General features: G+C 36.9%; 1 protein-coding gene across 1 annotated transcript in view; it reads left to right on the top strand.

Annotated features, from left to right (window-relative positions):
- ptch1 (patched 1) overlaps positions 1-4,428 on the top strand; it is a 65,680-nt gene extending 61,252 nt beyond the window's left edge. The window contains exons 21-24 of the mRNA XM_079827334.1: positions 1,285-1,384; positions 2,392-2,682; positions 2,758-3,313; positions 4,290-4,428. Of these exons, the coding sequence (XP_079683460.1) occupies positions 1,285-1,384; positions 2,392-2,682; positions 2,758-3,312 (946 nt within the window). The 3' untranslated portion in view covers position 3,313; positions 4,290-4,428. The remainder of the gene's footprint in view (positions 1-1,284; positions 1,385-2,391; positions 2,683-2,757; positions 3,314-4,289) is intronic.
- Positions 4,429-17,318: the final 12,890 nt, after the last annotated feature.

Here is a 17,318-nt window from a genome sequence, read left to right as displayed (position 1 = left end):
CCATCAGAGGGCGTTCATGTGCAATTTTTACCTAGGAAACTCGTATTTACGATAGTTCCGATAGCACGTGAAGGCAGCATAACAGGTCTTTGAGGGTCAGAATTCTAGCAGATAGACAGGTGTTCAAATACTTATTTGCAGCTGTATCATACAAATAAATATTTAAAAAATCATATATTGTGATTTCTGGATTTTTTTTTAAAGATTATGTCTCTCACAGTGGACATGCACCTACGATGACAATTTCAGACCCCTCCATGATTTCTAAGTGGGAGAACTTGCAAAATAGCAGTGTGTTCAAATACTTATTTTCCTCACTGTGTATATATATATATATATATATTTGTTTTTATTAAAAGAAATTTGGTCCATACATTTAGTAATGGTAATATTTAAAAAAAAAAAAAATCATTTATTTGGATATATAAGGGAGAAAGAAAAAAATTATAAAGAAAATATGAAGGAAAAAAGTATGTGTCCTCTTGTCCCAGTATTTCTTTAAAGTACAAGATGGCAGCTGCAATTTGAGCCGCTGCAATTTACACAGATGCATTGCTGGAGTAGCGAAGGAGGGAAAGCTGGCCATAATGAAGAAGAGAGAAAGAGCGAGGGAGAGAAGAAGGACAGGAGGGAGGGATTTGTCGAGGAGATTGGGGGGTCTTACCTGATACTCTAGAGATTTAATTAGAGCAGGGGATTGTAAAAGGCAGGGAAATTTCACAGGGGCTTAGCATAGAAAGAGTGATAGAGAAAGAAAGAGAGGGAAAAGTGAATGTGCTTGAGGCCAGGCAAGAGGGGCCTGTAGTCATTCCTCTCGTCTCTTCCTCCTAGACTAAATTGTTTAAATTCTATACCGTTCACTTCATTTGTTTGCTTCTGCGTTCTTTTTTTAAAGAGCGAGAGAGGCCCCTGTCCCTTTGTGCTTTTCCTCTCTTCTCTCGCAAGCCTGTACTCCACATTCCTTCCCGTTTTGCTTTTCCCTGTGTTTGCTTGTACTCCACTCACCCCTAGAAAAAAGAGAAAAAAAACTTTTTCCTTCCCTATTTTCCGTGCTTTTGAATTAACCAACTAATTATGTCCTCTGCTTCTCTGTGCTGCTTTCTAAAAGACCTCTTTGGAGACTTTCTCTGGCACAAGGTAATTTTGTTTAAAACCAAACCCGACTAAAGTCTTTTTGTGTGCGAATGTCTGTTAGAATGTGACTTTTGCCCTGTGCTTGAATCATAGCAGTAAAGTTCCTTTTTATTCTAATGACACTGTTTTTTTTTTGCTGTGTATTTACAGGTATTTCTTTGCTGTTTTGGCCATCCTAACAGTATTAGGGGTCCTGAATGGGCTGGTGCTGCTCCCAGTCTTATTGTCCTACTTTGGCCCTTATCCTGAGGTAAGAGGATTGCTCCCGTTAAGTTATCCCGCATAACGCCTTCACATACCATTATGCAAAGCTATACTCCGTTTAGCTTTTTCTGAAAGAGTGACCAAAATATTTTGTTAACAATATTATACATTTAGATTACTTTTGCTGTCATTATAATGCTCACATCTCTATCATATTTGATATGCAGATTTCCAAGCCCTCTAATAAAAGGCCTTTTCGTATAATTCTAAAAGCATTTCACTTCAGGTCGTGATGCATGTCTTTTTGCTGTGAAATCTTCACTGATTAAAGATTAACTTTTAAATTAGCTTCTAATAATAACGTTTATACTGTTAGTAATATTTGAGCATATACAGGTCTGAAGTGTTTAGAAAAATCATGTTAAAATGTATCAAATATCAAATATGTATTGCATTGCAATATGTTTTGCCCCCCACAATAAAAATGAATGAGCTTTGATCATAAAATTGACTTACATTACAAGCTATCAGGATGTCATACTTTTTGGCCATATAAATATCAGCAACTGCACCAAATTGCATATTTTAGCTCAGTTTGAGCTTTTGAATAAAAAGTATGAGCTCCATATACTTCTAAATCATACCATATGAGCTAAAAAAGCCTGATGTATCAAAAAACACACATTCAAAGGTTTTTTTATTTTGTCTAAAGGTTCAACTGTTCCATTTAAAAATATATATATTTTTCTGACTATTATTTCATCCATTTTTAAAAACACTAATGTTGTAAAAACAGTGTTTAATGTAATCTTCTTATACTCTACATTGTTTTGATGCCTAAATTCACTTGTATGATCAAAAATGCTGGATTTTTAGTTTAGTTCTGTTATCAGTCTTAATGTCAGCATTTTTAAGCGTGGCTAAACTATTCAAATATTTTTCAGATCCACTGTAAATATTCAAGACTGTGTGATGTTAAATCTTTGAAATATCACAAACATTTGCAAATTTTAGAAGTTTAGATTTTTATTTTTATGCCCAATACACTTTCAGGTAACTCCAGTGGACGGACGAAGCCGGCTGCCCACCCCGTCTCCAGAGCCTCCCCCACAGGTGGTCCGCTTTACTATGCGACCCAGTCACACAACCCCTGGAGCAGGTTCAGACTCCTCAGACTCAGAATACGGTTCCAACACTACTGTGTCTGGCATTAGCCAAGAGCTTCAGCAATATGACCTCCAGCCCAACAGGGGGCGATCAGCCAGACTGGAAGAAGTGCAGATCGCCACAGGGGGACGACAAGGCAGTCGTCAAGTTGAACTGCCAATGTTTCCTTCTCACTCAGTGAGTAGAGCGTTTATATCTCTATATATTTGACATAAAAACAATAAAATAACGTTGTTGCAATGTTTTCCTCAGGATGAATCTAGACAGCAGCAACCACAGCGGCTTTACAGGTCTACCCATCTGCCCAGTTCTCAGGATGCAGGACCTCAGTCGTCAAAGCGATACTGTAGCAGGGACCCTAAGAGGGACTTTGGGAGCGGACACCCGCCACCCCCTCACAGGCCGCGCATGGATGCTTTTGAAACCGCTACTGAGCCAGGTGGCCATTCGGGCCCCAACCACCGGGAACGTTCAGGGGCCCATCGTCCCCGTTCCCACAACCTCCACTCTCACCCTTCCCATCCGTCCACAGGCCCTGCCTACTGTCAGCCCATCACAACGGTGACAGCCTCCGCCTCAGTGACGGTTGCCGTTCATTCGGGGGTGCCCGGCCAGAGCCCTGCCTACCCGTCCTACCCCTCCACTGACAGCTATCACACTTCAGAAGATGTCTACACTGACCCTCACTTCTCCGACCCTCATGTGCCCTTTGACGAGAGCAACGACAGCTCAAAAGCGGAGGGCATGGAGCTGCAGGATCTAGAATATGACACTCCCGATGTCTGCCACACAAGACCCTCCAGCTGAGGTTAGTCTGGGAGCTGAATTCAAGTAAAACAGTCCACATCAAATCAGCAGTTGTATGCACTCTATGAATAAATAGGGCTGTCCGTTTATTATGATATTGGTATTGATAATGTATGAATTAATATTTAAATTCATATTTATTTAAAAATAAATGTAATTCAAATCCATAATATAAAATCATACATTATACCTTTATTGTAAAGTTGGGTGTCAGTAAATTAAAAATAGAAAGAAAGAAATTAATGAATACTGTTCTTTTGATCTTTCTATTCATCAACGAATCCTGAAAAAAATCACGGTTTCAACAAAAATATTTCTATTTGTATATCACATTTCAAAATGCACATTGTTTAAAAAAAAAAGCAACTTTACTGAAAGCCATGATGTTAATGTTTATATTTAAATATCTTCTTGCCTTATAGTTGCATTTAGCAGATTAGACCATATATCATAAGCATTCGAGAGATATTAAGCAGCACAGCTGTTTTCAACATTGATGATGATGATAAATGTTTCTTGAGCACCAAATTAGCATATTAGAATAGTCTTCAGTGTCACATGATCCTTCAGAAATCAGAGTAATGATGCTGAAAATTCAGCTTTAACATCATATATTCAAATAGAAAAGTTATTTTAAATTGTAATAATATTTTCACAATATTACTGTTTACCTGTATTTTTTATCAAATAAATGTAGTCTTGAGCATAAGGGACTACATTAAATTAAATTAAAACATTAAAATATTTCCTGTTTTCGTTAATGAAATTACATATATAATTGCATGACTTATTTTTTAGCACATAATTGTTTATAATAGAACAGTCCTAATAAAACGATTGCTAATCTGATTCAATTATGTCTGATTCAAATATTGCTAATCTGATTCTAATCAGCCATCTCATCTGTTATTATGAATGAATTATAATCAATTTTGAACCACTATTAACCCTGTTTTTTCACCACTTTGTCTTCACAGTGGTTGAATTTTGAAGCTCAAACAGCCAAAGATGGGACATCTATCTGCCAGCGTGGCAGAAATATGGTGCTGCATGGTGGGGACACTTTGACCAGCGGCGCCATTTCGGTGCTTGACTCTGTTACTGTATAACCCTGGTGTATTATTGTTAGATATTTTTAAGTATTTATGTGTACACAAATGTAAATAATGAATGAGAGTAGCTATAATTTGACCGGGGTCGTCAGACTTGTGTGTTCCAAGTGCCCACCCATCATTTGGGTATCTGTGCCATAAGGAAACTTCATTCTTGACAAACATTTCAGCATACAGTCGTTGCTGCTTATGATATTGTTGTAATGTTTGTATAATGCTATGCAATTATTTTCTCTAATTTTATAGAACTGAGCGTGTGAGAGTTTAAAAACGTATAGTGTGTGTTGTTGTATGGTGGCATGTATGAATATTTTGGTCCACGTCAGCCCCCTAGACCCCTCAGATGCATATCGACTAACAAGAACAAACACTAAGTGACCTAACATAATATGTTGAACGATTTTGTGGCAGTTCCATTGCACTTACGGTACACTTCTGTTCAGAACACCAGTACAAAACTGCACAGATACTTACACTTTCAGAGGACACATTCAGGGAAATTATATTTGTTCAGACATATGCTAGAGCATGTAGAACTTCACATTAATATCCAGTTGGAAGCATCAGATGTTTAAGCGTGCGTGCGTGCGGATGGTTGCGTTTTGTGTATATTGAAGAGTTAGAGTTTATGCTTTTTAATGTTAATTTGCTTATCACAAACCTGTGGTAGTTGGAAAAAAAACGAACAAATACTGTTTATCAATGAAACACGCTATGCGTGAGAATTTAGCTGAGCAGAAATGAAGAAGGAAACGAGTGATTGTTGAGTGACTGTGCCTCTGTTTTTCTGTCCTCTGTACTGGAACTCTCTCTGGTCTCTTGTATCTTCATATTCCAGTTATTTACTGTAAAACGGTCATTTGCGGCCACCCTAAATTTGCTCGTGACTCCAACTTTGCGTTACTAAAGTAATGTAATGTGACGGTTTTTCCGGGTTTCCATTGTAGCGGTTTATTTTTGGTTTGTTTCGTTTTTACGGTACGGCATTATTTCTGTTCGATCGTGGTTTAAGCTAAAACATTACTGTTAAAACAATATCCGCTCTCATTCTGGTGACACAACTTTTTTGTTTGTCTTATTTTTGTTTTAATAAGCTAAGCTGACGAGCAATCTCAAGGTGTGCGTCGCATAACGGCCGATCACGACGATGGTTTTGGTCAATTCGTTGACCTCCTCAATGACAAAACACAACTACTGGCCCTCATTTAGCACGAGCAGTTCTCTGCGCTGACCTCACCTCATAAAAATCCACAACATAACGCTGTGACACTAATTGGACGTTCCCCCTCGACTGCCAAATGGTGCATGCGAGTGCTTTAAGGGTCAAGGGTCGTGGAGCCCCCACTCCTCCATGGCTCTGAAGCTGGCATGTGTGTCTTTAAGAGTGTGTTTGTGTGTTTGCTGCGACCCCCTCGTCCAGATTGACTTCCTGTTAAAACATATGTTTGTTCTTGACAAAGACTTTGAGAGCTGTTCTGTGTTGTTTGTTTGTTGTGTTTGTGTTCTCCTACATGTCACATTGGCAGAAATGGGAGAAAATCATGGCTGGCAACTATTGTAATGTTTATATATATATATAAATATATATATTCTATTTTTCTTTTTTTTTTTTTACATTTGTTTTGCAATATTTATATTTTTGTATAATAAGATGTTTTGTTCAATAATGGTCATAATGCCAGTTCTTAACAATGCAGGGATTTTTACGTCTGTCGGAAAACACTATTATTACAGTTTCTTTGTTACATTAATGGATTTTGATCTGTATAAAGTGCTTACTAATGTTAAATAGGAAAAAAAAGAGTATATAACATTTACCTTACAGATTCATCATAGCTCTTAGAGGATTTAAAAGGAAAAAATTTTTTTTTTTTTTTTACACAGACTGCCATTTTTTTCCTTGTTTTGGTGTGGATGTATGTCGTTTTCAGTTACAAAGATAAATGTATGCCATATAATTTATTTATATGAAAATTTATTTTTGTAGTGTACATAGTAGTTGTCAAGTTATTTGACAGAAGTATATTTTTAAAGAGTTTATATGTAATGCTACCATTTTTGTGAGAACATAACTGAGAAGACATTAAGATGCACACTTTCATTGCTAACTTGTTCTCTGACAACTAAAGTTCCCCTGTTACAGTGTTATATAGACGAGAGTGAGTCCAATCTGAAGACTGTTTTTGGGTTTTGTGAAAAGCTAGCCATGAAAGTAGAACAAATGTACTAGCTCTCTAAATAATAATGTTCAAACACTGATAGATTTCTAACAAATAAAAATATTATAACTTATTTGTCTCTTTGCTATACATTTAATAAATGTATCTTCAAAATGTAGCTACACCCGTGACTATTTCTTTAGCGTAACCTTGTGACCTTCACGAGTCAACTGTTGCATGGAGCATTAGCATTTTCATCACCTAACACCCAGTCATTATGAATTTCCTCACATACGGGCCTTAAACTAACAAACCTGATTGATTTAACCAAGTCATCCGAGCCATTGTTGGTTATGCCGTTCCCTGACCTAGCCTGTGCACATTTCAAACGTACAATCAAAAGGCCTAATCAATTTGCTTGAACTTTACATTAAAGTCACGAAAGTCTAACAACATTATCTCGTGCACAGGATTTCGACTTGCTGACATCTGGCTACAAATTCAGTCTCCCCCCGTTCAGGCAGTCATACTCTACTCTGCGCTCTGCTCTCTTGTATGATTCTGATTGACAGTTTTATAGACTGCAAGGAAATTGGTTGTAGTTACAATACAGCTGGTATGCTCTAAGTAATGAAAAGGGGCATATGGCCTTAAAAACAGTGATGGAAACTGATTCAGGCTGCCCCCTTCTAACTCTGCTGCATGGGTGGCAGCCATTTATTATTCATACGCTATAGTTGCCAAGCTTGTTTCAATCTACTGTAACCTTTGATACACTGCAGCGACTTGCTCTCTTGAATACACTGTGGTCTGCGTAATTGCCTTTAGAGCCAACAAGAGCACAACCTATATGTCTCCTATGAGCCAATCGGGACTAACGTTCTAATCATGTGATGTGATCTAGGCTCAGCAATCAAACTTTGGCGCTGGACTTATTAGCATTTATTGCGAAACGAGCTTTTCAGTTCAAATAAATCTGTAAATTATTAAACTTTTTGGTAACACTTTATATTAAGGTTCCCTTTGTAAAGGGTTCATAAAGGTGTTTTTAAATGACTTATAACTCATTTACAAATGTAATTGTCTTGCAGTGATTTACCTTTAGAGTGAAATAAGAATTTAAAAAATATATTATCCCTCCCTATCCCCCGCCCCATAAATCTGGGCCTGAATGTCCCATCCTTCAATTTTTGTCCCCCAAAAAATCTGATGATGTCACAAGGTCCTAGAGTTCATAATGAGCCATTTAGTGTCAATAAAAAAGTTGGTAACACTATACATTAAGGTTCCCTTTGTAAAGGGTTCATAAAGGTGTTTTTAAATAACTAATAACTCATTTACAAATGCATTATAAATCACTGATATGCAGTTATAGCTGCATTAATGAAAAGGGTGACTTTAAACGCAATACCTGCTAAATAGTGAGCCATTTTTAACTCGTGTTATAAATGCTTAATAAATGTATTTATTCACACTTATTTAACTCAAAACCAGATTCCTGTTTTATTTCATGATGCAGCAAAAATAGACTATCATAGTGAGATATCATAGTATTTGTGGTTTTCTCATTAATATCTCAATGACTGGCACCTTTTAAAAAAATGTCCTTACCAAAAGTTACTCCCATGATATTCCACAAAAAGCTCATTATGCCTATCAACTTCACACACAAAAAAGAAACTATCAAACATTATTTATTTTAAAAAAACAAGCACAATAACTTGATGAGATATTAATAATGAATATTTTAATTCCAATATTAGTGACTTGTGAACCTTAGTGTAAACATGTGAACCATTTATTGATGAGTTACAAACATTAATAACCTGTGAAAGTGAACCTTAATGTTAAGTGAACACATGTGAATCATGTTACTCATTAATAAATGGTTCACATGTTTTCACTTTACATTAGGGTTTACTTTCACAGGTTATTAATGATTGTAACTCATCAATAAATGGTTGAGTTAAACAAGTGTGAATGAATAGATTGAGTTAAAAATGGCTCACTATTTGGCAGGTACTGCATTAAAGTCACCCTTTTATTCATGCAGCTATAACTGCTTATCAACGATTTATAATGCATTTGTAAATGAGTTATTAGTTATTTAAAAACACCTCTACGAACCCTTTTAATGTAAAGTGTTACCAACTTTTTTATTGACACTAAACTGCAAAAATGGCTCATTATGAACTCTAGGACCTTGTGACATCATCTGATTTTTGTAAAGAGGTTATTGAAGGAATGGGGCACATTCAGGCCTAGATTTATGGGGCGGGGGATAGGGAGGGATAATATTTTTTTTAATTCTAATTTCACTCTAAAGGTAAATCACTGCAAGACATTTACTATCTGAAGTTAAAACGTAAAATATCGGGCAGAAACCTTGTATCTTCGTTATATTTTCGCTGAGGCTAATGCTTTGTGTATATGAGGAACAGAGAAGAGTGTCTTAGTCTGGCATTTGTCGTCGAGTCAAAGCTAATTCTGTCCTAAATAGATTGTGCATAGCTCTTCATCTTTTATAACATGAGATTTTGGCCAAACGACAGAAAAAGCTGAGCACCCACATAGGGTTATTGTGAGGCCCAAAAATGTCTTTAGCCTATGTCACAATATGAGGTAAATCCACATCTCAAACTATACCTGACAGCAAACCTGCAACCCTTTAGCAACATATTCATTCCACATGCAAGGAGCGCATTGACAGAGAACTAGAGAAACTTTTCAGAAACTAGAGAAAAACTGAATGACTGTTTTAGTGTAAGAGACCTTCACTATAGGTGGTATTTGGAGGAATACAAGATTACTTATTATATATTATAGTATATTTTACGGATTCACCGATACCACTTTTTTTCAGACCAAGTACTTACATTCGGGTACTTGCCGATACCGAGTACCGATACGAGTACTTAAAGGGTTAGTTCACCCAAAAATGAAAATTCTGTCATTAATTACTCACCCTCATGTCGTTGGACACCCGTAAGACCTCCGTTCATATTCGGAACACAAATGAAGATATTTTAGTTGAAAGCTGATGGCTGAGAAAGGCTTCAGATAGGCCTCCATTGGCATTCAGTACATTGACACTTCCAAGATCCATGAAAGGCACTTAAAACGTCGTTACAAAGTCTATCTCACCACAGTGGCTCTACAATAATTTTACGATGCGACGACAATAGTTTTTGTGCGCAAAAAAAAAATCAAAATAACACCTTTAACCAACTTGTTCTTGTCTTCCGTGTGTGCCTCCACGACGCATGCGCGAGAATATGACGCAGATCCGGCGTTCGGACATATGACCCAGAAGCGATTTGTTTACGAGCAGAGGAAGACGCGCGTGTCTAAGCTGTTGGATTCTACATTGATCGTGCTTTAGGTCTCAGCGTAGTTCTCAAAATGGGGTTAAAGTGTGTATTTCATGGATTCCCGAACGCCGGCGCTACGTCATATTCTCGCGCATGCGTCGTGGAGGCACACACGGAAGTCGAGAACAAGTTGGTTAAAGGTGTTATTTAGATTTTTTTTTGCGCACAAAAACTATTGTCGTCGCATCGTAAAATTATTGTAGAGCCACTGTGGTGAGATAGACTTTGTAACGACGTTTTAAGTGCCTTTCATGGATCTTGGAAGTGTCAATGTACTGAATGCCAATGGAGGCCTGTCTGAAGCCTTTCTCAGCCATCAGATTTCAACTAAAATATCTTCATTTGTGTTCCGAATATGAACGGAGGTCTTACGGGTGTCCAACGACATGAGGGTAAGTAATTAATGACAGAATTTTCATTTTTGGGTGAACTAACCCCTTAATACCATTACAGTTCTTCTAACAAAGTTTTATTTTCATCAGATGTTTTTCACTTTCTGACTATAACAAAGTAAGTATACAAATTGATTCAGTTCCTGACGTTTTAACATTCAACTTGGTGTTTTCCTAAACAAACATGGCACTGCTGCCCATTTCACATAAATGTTACCTGTAACACATTCAGTGGATTTCAGTACCAAACAACATAGCAGAACAACTGAAATGATTATATGTTAACATAGCCATACAGCCTTTTTTGGAAAAGTGAGAGCCAGGTTCTTTTTGATGAAAAGAAGCTTCTCTGCATTATCAGCTATGAGCCTATTTCTGTTTTCATCTACAATGTGTGACACTGAGCTAGGGATGTGCGAGACTAGTCGATTAAACGTTAGCGCTGCTGCTAGACAACTTGGAAAATACTAGTCGTTTACTTTTTTTTGGCACATTTAAGGTTTTGCTTTATATATATTTTTTACAAAGGCTATGTTTAAATTACTGTCGTATTAATGTTATATTGAAATATTTTTTTTAAAGGGTATTTTTAAATTCTAAATGCAGTCGCCAGTAGTAAAATGCTAAAGGTAAGCTATAAACGAACTACACCATGGTTCCACAAATTCAACGTCACCATCACTAAGCTTCCGACAACTCTTTTGGTTATACTCTTTTATGAGCATAATTATGCTTAACTGTTCGGAGCATGACGTCTCTCCTCGACAGCCTCTGTAGTCCCATTTAGCCACTTATTAGCAACCGCCTTTTTCAAGACACGTAACAGCTTCAAAAAATCACGAGTGGGGTAATACTGATGTATTTTATGTCATAGAATAAAACGTGAAAGTGTCTTAAGGTTTGTGGTGAACACAAGCTCATTTCAGCCATTTAACCAAAATCCCATATAAAAAAAAAACATCGACTTCGCTACGAGAGAACCAGAAGGGCTAAAATGCTAACTTGCTTCCGGCGTTTTGGCCTACAAAGTGATGTCATACCTGCACCACACCGAAGGACAGAATTAAGTCCCACCCTACATTTTTTCTTGTTCCCGTTCCAGTCTTCTTCTTCTTCTTCTATTTTTAACATCGGTTGGCATCCAGCTTTTGGTGCATTACTGTCATCATCTACTCCGGAGTGTGAATCATATTTCAGGTTTACAGTCTAACTTCCCTTTGGTGAGGGAAGAGGATAATGGAGGGAGAGAGAAAAAAAATGCCCCATCATATCCTGTGAAAAAGCTCTGTTTCCCTCAAAAAGTTTATCAGTTCTCTGTCTCCATTCTCATTCTCATCTCCAGCACTGCCTTTAAATTGAACTCTTGTCCTCCTAACTTTATTAAGGTTATTTTTCAGTATTGATGCTTCCCTACCATTTTTAATGATTTCTTTAAAGCACAATGTCCCAAACTTAACCTTGTCAATACTACTTCCTCTCTTCTATCTCTACTGCCTACTCTGTTTACTTTGATGTTCTTTTGGATATAACATAAATGTCTCCCCTTCTCCTCTCCATCCCGCCTATCTTGCCACATTTGTTTAATTTTTTTCCCAGATTATGCATTTAATCTCTTATAATTAGTATTTGCATCTCAACATTAGTTTTCATTAATGCCTTTATTGCCACCTCATCGACACCTTAATTTCCCTTCAATCCCATGTGCGCTGCCTGGTACCCACAAGAATTTAACTTGGCCTCCTTGTTTTATTATCCTTGTTACAGATTGAAGTACTTCAAATAATAAATCTTGTCAACTTTTGGACCGAAATTACCTTAAGCTTACCAGGGCTGATGAAGAGTCTGAACAAATGACAACTTTGTCTATTTTTGCACCCATCTCAAAGCAATCAGACTTGCTACCATCTCTATATACTCCTAGATTATTTGAAATTCTTCTATTAATTTATTTTCCCTTCTTTGGAATTACCACACCAAATCCTGTCACTCCTGTCTCTGTTTTTTGTTTTTGTTTTGTTCCATCAGTATAAATCTGCATAACATCTTTATATTTCTCCATTATATAGACGCTAAACCAACCAAATCAATGTTTGCTTCTTGGGCTAATCTTCATATCTTGCACCCCAATCACTTTTACTATTTCATTTCCTATTCGTCCAAAGTTATCTTTTTTAAATTTTCCATATTCCCAACACTCTTCTAACACCCCTTTTGTAGGGTGACCATCATTGTATCCTTGCAAATTAGCCCAATAGTTAGCTATCAACTGCGTCCTTCTTATGTCCAGTGGCATTTCTCCCATTTCTATTTGCAACGCCGCCACTTGTGTAGTTTTAAAAGCCCCGCTGCATACTCTCAGTGCTTCCGTTCTCGTCTTTCCCGTTTCACACTGATATACATCACAATAGGGAAGGAGAGACTATGTTGAACTTGTATACCTAAATAAAGGTGAAATTAAACAGCCTTTATTTGGCCACTGTTGTGACTGGAATCATCTCATGTGAGTGTACATCATTTTAAAAAATTATATCTTTCAAAAGTACTCTTTATTTCTTAAAAGCATATTGAATGAGTAGAAATGTTACAATCAGCAAGCTGTGCCAAGATGACCTCCATATTGGTTCTCCACCCCGGCAGAGTGTCTGTGTTTGTGTGTGAGAAGCATTTAGCAGGTCTATCAGTATCAGAGCTGCAGTCCCTCTCTCCAGCCTCTCGGAGCTGGAAAGCTGGGAGTCATTAATGGAGGAATTCAGAGGCCCTGAAATCACACATCTCATCACCCCTCCCACCCCAAAAAAACAAGGCAAAAAAAATCAGACAGTAGAAGAAGAAAAAGAAAAAAGGTGTTTATTTTCCACTGTTGGAAGCTGTTGAACAAGTGATCAGCAATGGCAGGCTGACATTTCAATGGTAACACCCAGAGGAGCGTTACGTTTCAGCGACTGCTGCCATCAGCCCGGAGCAAAGTCAAGTCTAACACAGCTTGGAGGCTTAAGTGCAGTTATCCAGTGCCAGAGAGTGATGGAATAACATACAGTATATCCTCAAAAAATCAGCTAGACTCAAAGAAAAACTGGCAGGGGTGAAGGACAAAACAGCCATTGTAATGTCTAATGATGTATGCTGGTGGCGATTAAAATGCATTCATTTGTTTCAGCAGCCATGTGTGATAACTATGACCAACACATATGGACCATGTGGTAGTAAAATCAGTGATAACAGACATTTACTGAAGCATTTCAGCATCTCAAGGCTAGTGTTTGGAAACGGGTTAAAGTCAGCATGAAACTGAAGTTGCGATAGTCTTTTCTTCCCTATTGTGACATAAACTGCTTCTCAAACAAGAAAACATGTAAGGCGGAACTTTGTTTTTTCCATGGGGAATTAATTGGATTGTTGGATGGTTGTGGTTTGCTATTGCAGTGATCTCATGTGAGTGACAGGTTGTCCCGACCTTCATGTCATTAAACACCTCATCAGAGAAGAGATGTCATTGCGAGAGGAAGGGGGAGTGATTTTGATTAAAGATTACCAAGGCACATGAATTAAAAAATTATAATAATGATGTGTATCGCATAAATGATTAATAATAAATACTGCAATATTCCACCAAAAAAAACTAAACAAAAATAGTCCATTTAGATTTCATGGTCAAGTCAAGTCATCTTTATTTATATAGCGCTTTTAACAATGCAGATTGTTTTTTTAAAGCAGCTTTTTAGTGTTAAACAGCAAAATAATGCAACAGAATTTTATTCAGCTCTATATCCATTCTGGAGAAAACGGTGATGTCATCAGTTCATTTCAATTATCATACAGTGACAGTGTGGGTTTTAGATCAGTAATTAGATCAGTAATTTAGTTTATATGGTTAATTTAGTTTAATAAGTAGATTTATTTGGATATTTGGTTGAAAAAATTAAGAAACATTTAGTGAAATTTAGTGTCCCCAACTGAGCAAGCCAAGCCCGAGGCAACAGTGGCAAGGAAACCAAAACCCCATCAGGTGACCTCATGGAGAAAAATAAACCTTGGGAGAAACCAGGCTCAGTCGGAGTGCCAGTTCTCCTCTGGCCAATTAACAAACAGCGTATGATTATTATTCTGGCAACTTTACAGGTCAGAGGTCATAATAGATCGGAATATTTGAAAGATCAGAGGCAGTAAGCCGGAGACGGGTTTATTGAGGATGATGTGTTGATTAAATAATTATTAAAGTGCAATATTTGAAGGATTGGAGGCAACACGCCGGAGACGGGTTTATTGAGGATGACATATCGATTTAACAATTATTAAATTGTAATATTCGAACAATCGGAGTCATCACGCCGGAGACGGGTTTATTGAGGATGCCGTGTCGACGAGGCAATGTCAGGGGGAGTCTAATTGACACGGTCTCTGCAGACACTTCAGGGTCATGCGTTGGTCATGTCTGGGCGCAGGTCCACCATCTGATCTGGATATGGCCCAGATCCGGCTGACTGCAGTAAACCTCGGGATAAAACAGAGAGACTATCATTAGCGTAGATGCCATTCTTCTGATGATGTCACGAGTACATCAGGTGTTATGGGAAGTGTTCCCGGTTCCGGCTGACCTAGTTAATGCAGCCTAACAATCATTTCATTGAAAAAGTGTTTTATATGTATGCCATAGTAAAGAGATGTGTTTTTAGTCTAGATTTAAACTGACAGAGTGTGTCTGCTTCCCGTACAATGCTAGGAAGACTGTTCCAGAGTTTAGGTGCTAAATAGGAAAAGGATCGACCGCCTGCAGTTGGTGACTAACCAGTTCCGTTTAAAAAGAAAAAATTATGATTTTGAATGTTCAGTTAACAAATCTAATGTGGACGGAATACCATTCGGAAAAAAAAAAGTGTTCCCTGTCTATTACCATTTGCCGTGAAATACACTGCAAACAGGGAAGTCTTAAGCAAATGACTCTTGATGATGAGCCCTTATTCCTAAGAATACAGTGCTTACAGTGAAGTCTGATTTCAAGCATACAGAGCATACAGGTCCTAGAGCATACAGTGTGACTTGTAAAATCTGAATCAAAAACACAGCGCAAACCATGAAGTCATATTTCCGAGCAAAAATGCTCATCTTATGGACTGATTTTCTTTAGTGAATCAAAACATCCAGCATGGCCAGTGATAACCAATCCTAGAGCAAATGACTCATATAAGTCGGTAAATTTTAGTGAATAAAAAAAGAAAATACAATGCAAAACTTTTTGTGTCCTAATTTGCATACTTGTGCACTATTCTATGCCGTTTTTGTAGTATAAAGGCCAAAGTATACTTCACTTTTTTCGTGCAAGTGAGAATTTCGTCATCAGAAGAGTAGGCGTGTCAGCTACTGTGCTAGGGCTACATGATATATCGTTTTAGCATCGAGATCGCGATATGCGCATGGTAGACATGTGCCAGTAAACGGTAATACGATATTGGCTACCGCAATAATGAACAAGCACAAAATTGTTATCATGGGCACTTCAAAATACCGTGAATAATTATTTCTAACGAATAATTCAGATTTTTAGAATGCATTTTAAGAATACTTTACCCATCATCCATTTAAAATGAACAATATGTCAAAGAGGAATGTGCACTGATGTAAACAAAACCCAACGTGCATGAGCCGAGCACATGGTGGAATGAGTGAAGGACATGCCCTGAATGAAATGCACATTCACTCTCTGACAGCAGAGGGCGCTGACGGAACAGCAGAAATGCAGCCGTTTCCCCGGTAATCCTCATAAACAAAACAGTTTTCTGTATTCGCTATGGTGCTCATCACATAACCAAATACTTCATACTTAAAGACTTAAGTCTATTCATTTTCAAATTTAAACATTTTATATTTTAATCTGGACTAAATTACATGTTCATTCATTAACAAACTGACAATGAAAAATACTTCTAAAACGTGTATTAATCTTAGTTAAATGTAAATTTCAGCATTTAATAACACATTATTAATATCAAAAGTTGTAACTGTATTATTTAATGGACAGTGTTAGTCAGCTAACACTGACTAGTTGCTTTTATAACTAACATTATCAAAGAACAACTGTAAAAAATGTAGTTATTCGCTCTTTGTTGATGTTAATGCATTAACTAGTGAGACCTTATTGTAAAGTGTTGTTCTTTATAATTCTTTTGCACTTTAATCTGTTTTAAATATTTGTTTACTTTATACATTTTTGTGTATTGCTTTCACTGTAAAAACTAATTAGTTCGGTTTACTTAATTAAATTGTGCAAACTTTTTGCCTTAATTCAATTAAATAAGCATTACCTAATTGCATTAAGTTGTTCTTACTTAAACCGTTTAAGTTTTGTCAACTTAATTCTATCTGGGATCTGAGGAAGTGTACTCCCAGAGTGCATTGTGGCATGAATAAATTAATTGCTTCGTTTTACTATTTTTGCCTTTATTTTACTATTTGTCTTTTGTCAGTATAACCCCAATAATGACAGCAAGTAAAATAGTAAAGGTCGTATTAATAATAAAAAATAAAAAAATAAATAAAAAAAATCCTTGTTACCATTGTTGTGTTTTGCATGCTGAATGTTGAAGTGTGTGTGTGACACACTCGAGCATGGTCAAATGATATTGTGACAAACATAGAGGGATTATATCAACTCAATTAAACGGTTATGCCATAAATATTAGCAAAAAAAATGTTAAAAGGTCATTATTTGACATGAAAAATAGTTATGTTCTATATCATTAATGGACAAATATTACATATATATATATTACTTTCCTTGTTTTGAAATCAATTTCTTGTTGCATTGCTGCATTAATAGGAAGTTAATTACTATAATATGAATGAAGTTCCAAGTGTCCAACCAAAGGGAACACTAATCACAATTATGGTGAGAAGTGGAGGAAATGAGTGATAAGTCTAGAAAAAATTGCCCCGCCTCAAAAAAAACACTTTGCCCGTCCGTCCGCCCGTCCGCCC

This window comes from Gobio gobio (assembly GCF_949357685.1).
Source record: "Gobio gobio genome assembly, chromosome: 10".
NCBI lineage: Eukaryota > Metazoa > Chordata > Actinopteri > Cypriniformes > Gobionidae > Gobio > Gobio gobio.
This window is presented reverse-complemented; position numbering and strand designations above follow the sequence as displayed.